The sequence below is a fragment of the Bos indicus genome, chromosome X, assembly GCF_029378745.1.
Source record: "Bos indicus isolate NIAB-ARS_2022 breed Sahiwal x Tharparkar chromosome X, NIAB-ARS_B.indTharparkar_mat_pri_1.0, whole genome shotgun sequence".
Lineage (NCBI taxonomy): Eukaryota > Metazoa > Chordata > Mammalia > Artiodactyla > Bovidae > Bos > Bos indicus.
The window spans coordinates 106559620-106573917 of record NC_091789.1 but is presented as its reverse complement, the minus strand read 5'-3'; the positions used below and the strand labels follow the sequence as shown (position 1 = coordinate 106573917).

The following is a 14298-nucleotide window of genomic DNA, read 5'->3' as shown; positions in this document are numbered from 1 at the left end:
TTGATTGTGTCTAGTGCCTAGAAACTAACTTTCATTCATACTTGTCAGTTTGAATGATAACTTTTGAGGGACGTTTCATAACTTTCAAACTAAATATTTTTGTAAATCCTTATTTTATTCTACTTGAGCTGAAATCTTACTTGTAGATCATTGCGCCTAAGAGGGAAACACCTCTGTAAAATGAGTACCAGAGGGCAGATATTTGTTGTGGAATTTGTAGAGGACAGTTCTAACAATCATGAATACATTTTTGAGCTTACCACAGCTCTCTTTCTCTTGATTGCTGAGAAAGGAAATAAGGAGGAATGACCAGTGTCCTGCTTTACACAGGACTGAGGGATTTCCCCAGACTCAGAACTTTGAGTGCTGAAAGGTTTGTCACTCTAATGGAAGGCATGTGCTTTATTTAGAGACATTACACCATTATAGTTCAGTTGATGTGGGTAGTTTATTTTTAACTATATAACTTCATAACTACTTGATAACCATGATCATAAAGGCTGGTGTCTCACAGAGCACTCTCAAATATAGAATACTCACTTTGGGTACACATTATTACTATATAAATACCAGACTCTTTATCATCTTTGTAAAAACTTCTCTGGATTTTTTAATATCATTACCTATTTAGGTAAGCCACAGACTTGACTATTTTTTGAAATCCATGTTACTACTACTCCATACTACAAAGGTCCGAAGATTTTAGAAAGTGAAGTGAGCTTTTAAAGTCTGTAAGAGATTTCTGTTTTATTGCACAGTTCATTTATGCATTAGAAAAACACATATACTTGCCGCTTCCAGAGCCTTTAAGAGGGGTTAATTGGACTTTGTGCTTTGAAAAGTAGAATCATGGTGATGAGAGACTTATACGATTGCCCCTTGGGATAAAATTGTTTCTTCTAGATTTAATTAATTCTAAAAATAATGTCTTAATTTCTGAATAAAGTTTAATTTCAGAACCTTTTATGGCAATATTTGTTAAATTTCTACCTCTAATTGAGACTTGCCAAGTGGAGCTTTTTCTTATCTTTATAGTTATCTTCCACTTTGAAGAGGACTTTTAAGAATTTAAATATAAATTGATTTTCACACCACAAAAGATGATACTGGATTTAGTAACTTCTAGTATAGGAAAGCCCTTATTGAGCCTGGAGGAACTTTGGGATGGAAATAGAATGCTACCTTACTGCTACTAATCTTTTTTTCCATGTCACCTTTCTTAGAGGAGTAAGAAGACGGGGGCGGGGAGGAGGGGGGATGAAAATACATTTTCCATCTCTTCCTCATTCTCTAATGATGTAGTCAGGTGAGATTTGGACTAGACCTCTCAAAGAGAGCTGTGTTGAAAAGGGGGACTAGGAAATAAGAAAACCACTTAACAGATACAGGTAAAGGGAGAGGATATTTATATCTGTAGAACTTTTTTTATTATGATGATGTACTTTTCACAAAAAGTTGATTTTCATCTTTTAAAAATGATATTTTTATTTTGTCTCATCTCTGCTTATGATATTTAATGATTATGTATGAAGAGGGCAGTACTTTCGATCCAAAAATGTTTGATTTTAAAATTCATTATATATCTTGTTTTGGATTTTATGCATATTTACTTATTCTCAGGTGCTGCTCTAGGGAACAGGTGTCAAAATCCTTTGTTAATCCCAGAACTAAATAAAAAGGTACCTTTCCGGGTCTTGCCCCAGGCTCACTGAATACAATCTCAGGGATCTCTGTTTTTAACTAGCATCTCAGGTGAATCTTACAGTTATGGGAGTTAGTGTGAGAGTTAAGTTTATGATACCAATGAGAGCTTGATGATAGCTATTAGATCTTATTTTTAAAGATCCAGATACATATTGTGCATATAATTTTGAAAGGCTCCCAGACTCCTTGAAATCTAACTATGAAATCCAGGTAAATCGAACATTTTTAAAAACGATTTGTCATTGGAGGATGAAAATCATTATTTAAGTAAGCCAGAATCCAGTTTTGATTCCTGATTTATTGTTGCTTTCATTGAACATTCATATTCTGGTGGTGCAATATGAGGAAGAGCTGAAAATAAAAGCTGAAATATGTATATTTTTTATTTTCAAGAGGTACTTGTTAATGTTGATGTTCTTTATTATTCTTGCTTTCCAAGTGGTTTGACCTTTTAAAAATTTTTTTTGAAGAACTGACAGAGAAGTGCAACTTATTGTCTATGACATCTTTGTAAACATTAGTATGAAATATGTAATAAAATATATAACTAAAAAGAGTATTTTTCATTGTTTTAATCAAATACTGACTTTCTTGTTTGAGTTTTAACTCAGTTTTTAAATACCATGTTGTGAAATGTATAGATTATAAAAGTTATATTTTATATCTGTTTAATGTTGCCATTTGAACTTATACTCACTTGCTACAGATTTTAATGTTAATTTTAATAATTACATTGGCTAAATTTAGTAATAAACCAATAATGAATACATGTAGTTTCTTATCATGTTCTTGTATGCTTGTATATTTTATTAAGAATAAGTTATGTTCTGAAATTACTTAAATCTATGCAGCAGAGATAGTGTTTATATTTTACATTTTATATTCTTACTTATATTTATCCAGACACTACTGTAATACAGTTGTTGACTTATTTTCTCATCTTTGCAGTTCAATTTCACATTGCCCACTTATATGAAACCCAGGTAAGTGTTTTAACTTAGCTTACTTTAAAACACTCATACCATTTTAAGTGGAATCAGATACACAGATAATTTAATGAAGTTCTGGGCACTACTTCTTACATAATACTAATTAAATGTGGTCAAGATTTTGCATTCATGTTACAGTTATTACACAGAGTTCTTATTGTGTACAAAGAACTCATTAAACTCAAACTATCTGCAGCCTTAAATGGCTGTATTTGAGAAGCTTTCTCATATTCTTGATGTGAAATGCCTAGGTTTCTTTTCAGAATGTTATAGATGGTTGTTACAATGCATTGTTCTTAGTTTCACTTTTTATTAAGATTGAAATATCCCTTCCATATATCACCATTTGAAAAGCCTATTAGTAACCTCTTGATGTCATTACCAGTACTTTTATGGCTGCTATATTTAATTTTTTTTTTGGCTGTGCTGCAAGGCATGTCAGATCTTAGTTCCCTGACCAGGGATGGAACCTGTGCACCCTGCAGTGGAAGTGCAGAGTCTTAATCACTGGACCACCAGGGAAGCCCTGGCTGCTATATTTAAAAAGCTGTTTTAGAACATATTTTTATATATGGCAGAATTTGCTTAGTTACATGATATAGGGTATAACACATAATCATTTAGTCTAGGTAAGCAGTTTTGGTATGGGCTTCCCTAGTAGCTCAGCTGGTAAAGAATCCACCTGCAATGCAGGAGAGCCCGGTTCAATTCCTGGTTGGGAAGATTCCCCCAGAGAAGGAATAGGCTACCAACTCCAGTATTCTTGGAGTTCCCTGGTGGCTCAGTCGGTAAAGAATACGCCTGCAATGTAGGAGACCTGGGTTCGATTCCTGAGTTGGGAAGATCCCCTGAAGAAGGGATAGGCTACCCGTTCTAGTATTCTTGCCTAGAGAATTCTGTGGACAGAGGAGCCTGATAGGCTACAGTCCACGGGGCTACAAAGAGTCGGACACGACTGAGCAACTAAGCACAGCACAGGCAGTGGTATGGAAAATCAAGCGTAAGTTGGTATGAGGCTAAATATTAGGTAGTCATAGTTTGCTGCTGTTGTGCTTTGCTCAGTCATGTCCGATTCTTTGTAACGCCATGGACTGTAGCCCACCAGGCTCCTCTGTCCATGGGATTTTCCAGACAAAAATACTGGAGTGGGTTGCCGTTTCCTGCTATAATCATAGTTTACCCAGTTTATAACAGCTTTTTAGGAAAATAAAGTACTGTTATATTTCTAGATAATTTCTAAGGTCTGTTTTGTTTCAGAGCCACCATGAGGTGGTCTAAAAAAAAAATTAACATCTGATTGCTGGACGCCTCCTTCTGCTGTGGTTTCTCCCCCCACCCTCCTTGCGTACATGCACACAGGTGTGTCTGTGTCTACTGAGTCAGAATTGATGCACACTCAAGTTTGGATACTCTACTGATCTAGGGATTTCATCCAGCTTGAGAGGGTGCATTTGAGAATCTTGTGCATGTTGTGGAGCAGAGTCTTTACCTGCCGTTGCTAATCACTGCCTCCTTGTCAACTGCTGAATCAGTCAAGGCCCCAGGGTCAAAGCAGCTATAGACATAAGCTGTTTCTCCAAAGTTCTTTCTCTGGAGTATTAGCTCCTGCTTTCATTGCCTCAGGAGATCTCTGCTGCCTTCTAAAAGATGGGCTCTGATTTTTTTCCCCCAGCTTTCATAGCTCTTAGTGATTAGGTAAAACAGATGTTATCTAACCATTCTTTTTAATGAGTGTTTTTTGGCTGGAGATGGAATTCTATTTTATTATTTTGTATGACCACTTTAAAATTTACATTCCATTGTCCTCTGGTTTTCATTGTTTCTGGTAGGTTGTCTGTTGGTATTGTTTTGAATTTTATGAAGGTAATGTGGGGACAGGGCCCTTTCCCCACTGATTCTTTCATTTGATAAATTTTAGTGCCCATTAAGATTAAACAAAACAAATCGAAAAAATGCGTGCTAGGCAGAGTATGTAATTATTAGATGATAAGAAGCTGACACTATAAGCATATGAAAGGATTGAAAAATCTTCTTCACTTCAGTACTTATAACAAGGATTTTTATTTTCAGGTGAAAAATTAAGGAAAACAAAAAGACTTACCTACCTATCTGAGGTGTACAATGTGATGATTTGATATATGTATGATTTCCCCCCACTGAATTATTAACACACCCGTCACCTCACGTCTTCAAAGTGGAGCATTGAGAACATTTTAGTTCTCTTCACAAACTTCACTTGTACAATACATTGTTATCAGCAGTAGTCATCATATTATATGTTTGATCCTCAGACCTTATTTATCTTATAAATAAAAGTTTGTATCCTTTTACCGACCTCTTCCTTTTTCTTCTCTCACTTCCTGTCGACCCTTGCATATCCCCTCTTCTAGAAGATCAAGCCCCCACCTCACCGCTTTTTAAAAAGAATGCACACAGAAGTGATACTGTATAGCATTTATCTTTCATTGTCTGGTTTTTTTCACTTACCATAATTCCCTCCAGGTTTATCCACGCTGTCACAAATGACAAGATTTCCTTCTATTTTTAAGGGTGAAATACCATTCCATTGTAATTATATACCACATTTTCTCAATCCCATCTGTAGACAGACACTTGTTTTCATCCTTGTCGTTGTTTAGTCACTAAGTTGTATCGGACTCTCTGTGACACCAAGGACTGCAGCACACCAGGCTTCCCTGTCCTTCACCATCTCTTGGAGTTTGCGCAAACTTGTGTCCATTGAGTTGGTGATGCCATCCAACCATCTCATCCTCTGGTTGCCCCCTTTTCCTCTTTCCTTCAATCTTTCCCAGCATTAGGGTCTTTTCCAGTGAGTCAGCTCTTCACATCAGGTGGTCCAAGTATTGGGGCTTCTGCTTCAGCATCAGTCCTTCCAATAATATTCAGGGTTGATTTCCTTTAGGATGGACTGATTTGGTCTCCTTGCAGTCCAAGGGACTCTGAAGCACCACAGTTTGAAAGCATCAATTTTTCGGTGCCAGATTTCATTATGGTCCAGCTCTCACACATCTGTACATGGCTACTGGAAAAACCAAAGTTTTTACTATACGGACCTTTGTTGGCAAAGTGAGGTCTCTGCTTTTAATTACACTGTCTACATTTTTCATAGCTTTCCTTCCAAGGAACAAACATCTTTTAATTATTATGATTTACTCTTAGATATTTATATCATTTATTTAATTTATCTTTCTCATTTTATTAGCTGAGGACCCCCTCCCCCCACAGTACCATTTTTTCCTAATAGTATTAATGGCTTTCATTTATTTTTCTTGATTATTTATGAAATGAATAGGTCACCATCTAAATTCTAAATAAACTTAAAGGTAAAGGATTTCTCCCTTTTAATTTTGTTATTAGTGTTACTTAGTTTTGAATAGATAATCCAAAATGAAAGTGCCTGAAAGAATACACAGTGAAGTATCCTTCTCACTCTTTTTCCCTGGCCATCTAGTCCCCTGCTAAAAGCTGCTGCTGCTAAGTCGCTTCAGTCGTGTCCAACTCTGTGTGACCCCATAGACGGCAGCCCACCAGGCCCCGCTGTCCCTGGGATTCTCCAGGCAAGAACACTGGAGTGGGTTGCCGTTTCCTCCTCCAATGCATGAAAGTGAAAAGTGAGAGTGAAGTCGCTCAGTCGTGCCCGACCCTTAGTGACCCCATGGACTGCAGCCCACCAGGCTCCTCTGTCCATGGCAGGAGGAGCATTTTCATTTCCTCTGTCCATTTTCTAGGCAGGAGTACTGGAGTGGGTTGCCATTGCCTTCTCCTGCCAAAAGCTACCAACTACCATTATCAGTGTTTTTATATCCTTCCAGAGAAACTTGTATATATAAGCAAATCTATATGTATGTTTGAACATATTTATTGAAATAATAGCCCATTATGTATGTTCTCTCTTGATCTTGTTTAAATTGGTTTATTTTTTAAACTTAGTATTATATTTTGGAAATCATTCCCTATTAATACGTGTTGATTTACATGACATCCCTTTGCAGAGATGTAGTGTAACTAATATAAGTATTCTCCTGTGAGAGACAGTTATAAATAATGTTATAATGAATAACACTGTTCGTAAGAATTACTAGTTTCATTGTTAACCTTGCCTTCTAACTATCCAGCCATAGTTATTCCTGACACACTATAGACTGGTTTCATTTTTTCATATTATAGGAATCCAAAAATTCTAAAGAAAGAAAAATTTAAGCTCAAGTTTAAAGGTGCAGTAAGTATGTCCTGATTGCCTAGGGTTTATTCCATGAATTCAAAGTTAGTTTGGTGTAAGGAAATGTGTTAACAAAACAAAAATCAATGTAAGGAAAACAATATTGTGAGGAAGAAAGATTTTTTTTTTAAAGGAATTAATGGTATTCAAAGAGAAAAATGGTAGATCTAATTAAATGAAGTCAAAATCTTTTTATTCTAGAAAAAATTAATAATAGATAAATCACAGACTAACTTGATTAAGTGGATAAACGAGATAAACCACAGATACACAAAATAAGATGACCATGGGTACAGAAGAAATTAGAATAATCATATGAGACTACTTAGCAGACCTCTATGTGGATGGATTTCAAAACTTAAATGAAGTAGACTGTTTCCCAGGGAAGTACAGACTAGCAAAATTAACCTCATTAGAGTTAGAAAAGTTATAAAAAGCCATTTTTCATAAAAAGAGAAAAGTAATGCCATGCAGAAAGTACCATGCCCAGTTGGTTTTACAGGGGAATTCTACCAAACCTTCAAAGACCAGATAATTCTAGTACTCTGTAGATTGTTCCAGAACATTAGAAAAGGAGAAAAACTTTCTAATTTCTTTCTCCTTTTTTTGAACAGAATAGTCGGGGGCTTATAAATAGCTTTCTGTCTGACCTTGAGAGACATGTATTTGATCATAAAGTCCTTTCTGCACTTACTGATTCTGTTGTGTATTTTTGAGATATAATAGAAACAAAAGTCTGATTCTAAAAATCACTTATATGACCATAGTTCTTTGATGTCTTTTTTATTTTATTGTGAAATATACATGACATAAATTTTCCCATTTTAACCATTTGTTCAATGGTATTAAGTACATTCACTTTATTGTGCAACTGTCTCCATTGTCCTTCTCTAAAACTTCATCATCTTCCCAAGCTGAACCTCTGAACCCAATAAAGAATAATTCCTCATTCCTCCCTCCCTACAGCCCCTAGCAACCACTATTCCACTTTTTGTCTCTATGAGTTTTGACTATTCTAGGTACCTCATGTAAGTGGAATGGTACAGTATTTGTCTTTTTGTGTCTGGCTTATTTCGCTTAGCATAATGTCTTTAAGGTTTGTGTATACTATAGCATGTGCCAGAATTCCATTCCTTTTTAAGGCTGAGTAATATTTCATTGTATGTATACACCACATTTGGTTTATCCATTCATCTGTCAGTTGATTTCCAGCTTTTGGCTGTTATGAATATTGTTGCTATGAACATGAGTGTGCAAATATCTGTTTTTGTTCCAGCTTTCATTTTTTCTTCCTTTTTTTGGATATAGACTCAGAAGTAGAATTACTGAGTTATATGGTAATTCTGTTAAAATTTCTGAAGAACTTTGACACTGTTTTCCCTCATTCATTTTTGATGAAAGTATATATAACATTGACACTTAAACCTGATACACTACAAAAAAGAATGAATGTACACACTGTTATCACTGATGAATGTTGGTATAAAAATACTAAATAAAATATTAGCAAACAATCTATTACCTCATGAAACAAATACACTATGAGCAAGTGGTATTCATTCAGAGAATACAAAGTTGATTGAATATTAGGAAATATGTTAATATCATGCTTTGTAATAATAGAGCTAAAGGTAAAAGCAAATCATCATCATAGATGCTAGAGACAAAAGAACTGTAAACAAATCTTCCACTACAGTTACTTTCTCACAGGGATATGGATAGAAATTCTGTAACTTTTATGTAAATATTCAGTTCAGTTCAGTTGCTCATTCATGTCCAACTCTTTGCGACCCCATGGACTGTAGCACTCCAGGCTTCCCTATCCATCACCAACTCTTGGAACTTACTCAGACTCATGTCCATCAGGTCGGTAATGCCATCCAACCATCTCATTCTCTGTCGTCCCCTTCTCCTCCCGCCTTCAATCTTGCCCAACATCAGGGTCTTTTCAAATGAGTCAGTTCTTCACATCCGGTGGCCAAAGTATAGCTTCAGCATCAGGACTGATTTCCCTTAGGATTGACTGGTTGGATCTCCTTTCTGTCCAAGGGACTCTCAAGAGTCTTCTCCAACACCACAGTTCAAAAGCATTAATTCTTTGGCTCTCAGCTTTCTTTATAGTCCAACTCTCACATCCACACATGATGACTGGAAAACCATAGTTTTGATTAGACCTTTGTTGGCAAAGTAATGTCTCTGATTTTTAATATGCTGTCTAGATTGGTCATAGCGTTTCTTCTAAGGAGCAAGCGTCTTTTAATTTCATGCCTGCAGTCACCATCTTTAGGGATTTTGGAGCCCCCCAAAATAAAGTCTCTCACTGTTTCCATTGTTTCCCCATCTGTTTGCCATGAAGTGATGGGACCGGATGCCATGATCTTAGTTTTCTGAATGTTGATCTTTAAGCCAACTTCTTCAGTCTCCTCTTTTATGCCATCAAAAGACTCTTTAGTTCTTTGCTTTTTGCCGTAAGGGTGGTGTCTTCTGCATATCTAAGGTTATTGATATTTCTCCCAGCAGTCTTGATTCCAGCTTGTGCTTCCTGCAGCCCAGCATTTCACATGATGTACTCTGCATATAAGTTAAATTAAGCAGGGTGACAATATACAGCCTTGATGTACTTCTTTCCTGATTTGGAACCAGTCTGTTGTTCCATATCCAATTCTAACTGTTGCTTCTTGACCTGCGTACAGATTTCTCAGGAGGCAGGTCAGATGGTCTGGTATGCCCATCTCTTGAAGAATTTTCCAGAGTTTGTTGTGCTGCACACAGTCAAAGGCTTTGGCATAGTCAATAAAGCAGAAATAGATGTTTTTCTGGAACTCTCTTGCTTTTTCGATGATCCAATGGATATTGGCAATTTGATCCCTGGTTCCTCTGCCTTTTCTAAATCCAGCTTGAACATCTGGAAGTTCACGGTTCACATACTGTTGAAGCCTGGCTTGGAGAGTTTTGAGCATCATTTTGCTAGCATGTGAGATGAGTGTAATTGTGTGGTAGTTTGAGCATTCTTTGGCATTGCCTTTCTTTGGGATTGGAATGAAAACTGACTTTTTCCAGTCCTGTGGCCACTGCTGAGTTTTCCAAATTTGCTGACATATTGAGTGCAGCACTTTCCCAGCATCATCTTTTAGGATTTTAAATAGCTCAACTGGAATTCCATCACCTCCACTAGCTTCGTTCATATTGTTGCTTCCTAAGGCCCACTTGACTTGGCATTCCAGGGTGTCTGGCTCTAGGTGAGTAATCACACCATTGTTGTTATCTGGGTCATGTGGGTCATGAAGATCTTTTTTGTATAGTTTTTCTGTGTATTCTTGCCACCTCTTCTTAATGTTTTCTGCTTCTATTAGGTTCATACCAAATCTGCCCTGTATTGTGCCCATCTTTGCATGAAATGTTCCCTTGGTATCTCTAATTTTCTTGAAGAGATCTCTAGTCTTTCCCATTCTATTATTTTCCTCTATTTCTTTTCATTGATTACTGAGGAAGGCTTTCTTATCTCTCCTTGCTATTCTTTGGAACTCTGCATTCAAATGGGTATATCTTTCCTTTTCTGCTTTCCCTTCTTTTCTCAGCTATTTTGTAAGGCCTCCTCAGACAACTGTTTGGCCTTTTTGCATTTCTTTTTCTTGGGAGTGGTCTTGATCACTGCCTCTTGTACAGCGTCTTGAACCTCAAGTCCATAGTTCTTCAGGCACTCTGTCTACCAGATATAATCCCTTGAATATACTTGTCACTTCCACTGTATAGTCGTAAGGGGGTGGACTCCGAGAGTTGGTGATTGTCAGGGAGGCCAGGCATGCTGCCTTCATGGGGTCGAAAAGAGTCAGACACAACTGAACAACTGAACTGAATGGTCTAGTGGTTTTCCCTACTTTCTTCAGTAGGGAATTTGAATTTGGCAATAAGGATATTGCTTATCCCTAAGTAAATGTATTGTGAATAATGAGGACTAGGTTTTCACTGTCAGAGAACATACAGGTAAGAAGAAGAAAGGCTAGACTGAACTCTGTATTATTGGATTGGAAGTGGAGTAAAAACTAAACATACGGTTATTTACGGAAATTAAGAGTTGAGTAGAGATAGATACAATGGAAGAGTATGTATGTATGTGTTGTGTATACATTAATATATTTCCCAGCTCTGTTTGCTGTGAGTGCCCCCCTCCACAGCAGTGAATGTTCTAGCATCCAGATCTTTGTTTCTAAGTTTGATTCTTCAGTAAAAGAAATCAAGAGTTCTTGGGGAGAAGTGTGTGATTCCAGAGCTTAGGGAGGGAACCTACAAGATGAGCCCTGGAATATTTCATGGTGCCAAAAAGTAGGTGAAAGTGAAGTTGCTCAGTCGTGCCTGACTCTTTGCGACCCCATGGATAGTAGCCTGCACCAAGCTCCTCTGTCCACGGGATTTTCAAGGCAAGAGTACTGGAGTGGGTTGCCATTTCCTTCTCCAAGGAATCTTCCCAACCCAGGGATCAAACCCAGGTCTCTCACATTGTAGACAGACGCTTTACCGTCTGAGCCACCAGGGAAGTCCTGCCAAAAAGTAAGGGAGCGCTCAAAAAATGATGAGGCGTGTGAAAAGATTCAGGCGCCAACTTGAGTGGAATAGGGTTTCTAATCACCAAATTGGACACAAGTTTAGGAACAAATAATCATCATAATGGTGTACAGTACAGAATAAAATATATTAGCTCATATTGCTATAAATGAATAATTTAATAAATAAATGGAAAGGGGACACCTCTTTCTTCCTGTGGAATTTTAATTAATGTATGAGAAATGATGAATATCTTTCCACAAGGTACTTACTAGTTTGAAAGGTACATTCTTCAAAATAATGAGCTAGTACTTGAAATATCAAGGTAATGAAAAGTCAGAGACTGAGTGTCAGGTTAGCAGATGGTGAAGACACACGCTAACTGAACACAGTGTGGGACTTTGAATTAGATCCTGGACCAGAAAAGTGGGACAGTTGGTGAAATTGGAATAAACTTTATAGACAAATAGTATTTTATCAGCATTAAATCTGTCAGTCTTCTCATTTTTTTAAAAGCGTTGTTGTTATGTCATCCTGATACGTCCTTTATCACTATGAGATATTCCTCTTTATCTCTGGCAGTGCTCTGTCTTGAAGCCTTCTTAATGTGATCTGAATGTAATCACTTCAGCTTTCTAATATTTAGAGTTTACATCGTGTGTTTTCCACCCTTTTATTTCAGTCTATTTGAGTCCTTATAGGAAAAAGTGCAAATCTTACAGTTCTTATGTTTATGGCTTTCTTTCACTTTTGTAATCTGTTCTGTCGGTCTCTATTGTTCTTTGTTTGAATATCTAGTCCATTTATATTTAATTTGATTACTGATATGATTACATAAAGTTGACTATCATTCTTGTCGTATCCTTTGTATTTTGTGGTTTTTCTCTGGCTGTTTTCAGGGTTCTTTTTACATTTGGTTCTTAAGTATCTGACTATGATGTACTTAGGTATTGGTTTTTCCTTTCTAGTTTTACCAGTGTTTTTCCTGGTCTTTTAGATATGGGATTTAATTTCATCCATTCTGAAAAGTTCTCAGCCATTATATTGTCCATATTTTCTCTGCCCCATTCTTTCTGCCCTTCTTGGACTCCTGTTATGGGTATGGTAGATATTTTGTTATTGTCTTGTACATCTTGGATGGCTCTTTTTTTTTTTTCCTTCTCTTTTGTCTGTTTTGCTTCAGTCTGGATACTTTCTGCCAGCCTCTTTTCAAATTTGTTGATTTTTCTAAAGTCTTAAATCTGCTAGTCAGTCCTTCAGTGACTTTTTTCTTTTTTTTAAATTTCAAATTTGTATTTTTCAGTTCGAGAATTTCCTTTTGTTTGTCTTTTATTTTTCTGTGCTTTGGCTTTTTTTGTCCATTCCTTATTGGTTGTTTTCTTTTTCATTTGTGAACTTCTTTAAAATAGCTGCTTTTAAATTATTTGCAAATTGCAACATCTGAGTCATTTCATGGCTGATTTTCATTGATTTCTTTTTCTTTTGAACATGAGTAAAAATTTCCTGATTCTTACAATCCTGGTAATTTTATCCTGGGTATCATGAATAATGTGTTGTGTGAAGAGTGACTTTGTTATATTTTTCTGAAATTGATTTTTTGTTTTATTAGGCAGTTTTAACTTTTCTCAAGTCACACTACTAAACTTTGCCATCCCTGTGGTGGACAGCAGCTAAATCTCTCTTTAGTTCTTTTAGGCTGCTGGATGTCTGTTGTGTTCCTGTGTAGTTCAGTGGTCAACCAGGAATTTGAGCAGTTTAATTGCAGAAGTTGATATTCTCTCTCTCTCTTTTCTGGGATTGTTTCTTCTTCACTGACTTTTAGCTCTTGTGATAGCTTCAAAGTCTTCCCTCTTATTTTTCAAGCTGGTAAGATTGCTGATTTCTGTTTGAGGTCTAGCCAATCAGATACAAGTTGGGGCCTGCCTTCAGGTCAACATCCTGGAAAAATGGGGTTACTGAACCAGTGCCATTCCATTCCTCTAAGTCTTAACTTCTCTGGTTTTGCCTAATTTTGTTTTCTTTTCAGTGCTTTCTGATAGATAGTTGACCTTTGTATTTTATCCAGAATTTAATGCTGTCTGTGAAATGTTACTACAGCATTACCAGAGGCAAAACTTTACTAAATACCTTTACGTATAAACTCGTGTTGCTTTTGTATACTACTTTTGATCGCTACTTAATGTTCTACTGTAAACATCCATCATATTTTACATTTCCACTCACCTAGTGAGATAGACCTAGTTGTCCATCTCCTGGATACTACAAATAGTACCATTTAGGGAAGGTTCCTTTGGTGTATAGATATATCCCAAGAATGAGATGTTTAGATTGTAGCATATTTACACACCTAGTTCCATGAGTAAATCCCCTTCAGCAAGGCATGAGTATTTCCCTTTATATCCCCACAATGCTAAGAACTACCCAACTTTATGTTTGCCAGTCTAATTGGTAGAAGCTAGTATTTCATTTAAATTTGCATTTTCTGATTTCTCAAGGTTTATACTTTACATGTTTTTCACCTTTTACATGTTGGTTTTTATGTCCATTGCCTATTTTTCTCCTTATGTGTTTCAAGTCAGATCCTTCCTCCTCCTGATCTATGTGGTTTTTGCCAAGTCGAATAAATTTTTTCCCATCTCAAGGAAATATTATCCATTTTCTTCTTTTAGTTATATACTAATGCATTTCATATTTAGGTCTTTAATGTGGGTGCCAGTTTTGTATATAGTATGAGGTAGAAATAAAACTTGGTTTCTCAGTATACTCCATCCAGTTTTTCAGGTATGATGGTTTATTATTATTAATATTATCATTATTACTAGT

At 36.5% G+C, this 14298-nt stretch overlaps 1 protein-coding gene across 9 annotated transcripts in view; it reads left to right on the top strand.

Annotated features, from left to right (window-relative positions):
* KDM6A (lysine demethylase 6A) overlaps positions 1 to 14298 on the top strand; it is a 179300-nt gene that overhangs the window by 106251 nt on the left and 58751 nt on the right. For all 9 annotated transcript variants that reach the window (XM_070784831.1, XM_070784835.1, XM_019955824.2 and 6 more), the window contains one exon: positions 2653 to 2687. In XM_070784831.1, the coding sequence (XP_070640932.1) occupies positions 2653 to 2687 (35 nt within the window). The remainder of the gene's footprint in view (positions 1 to 2652; positions 2688 to 14298) is intronic.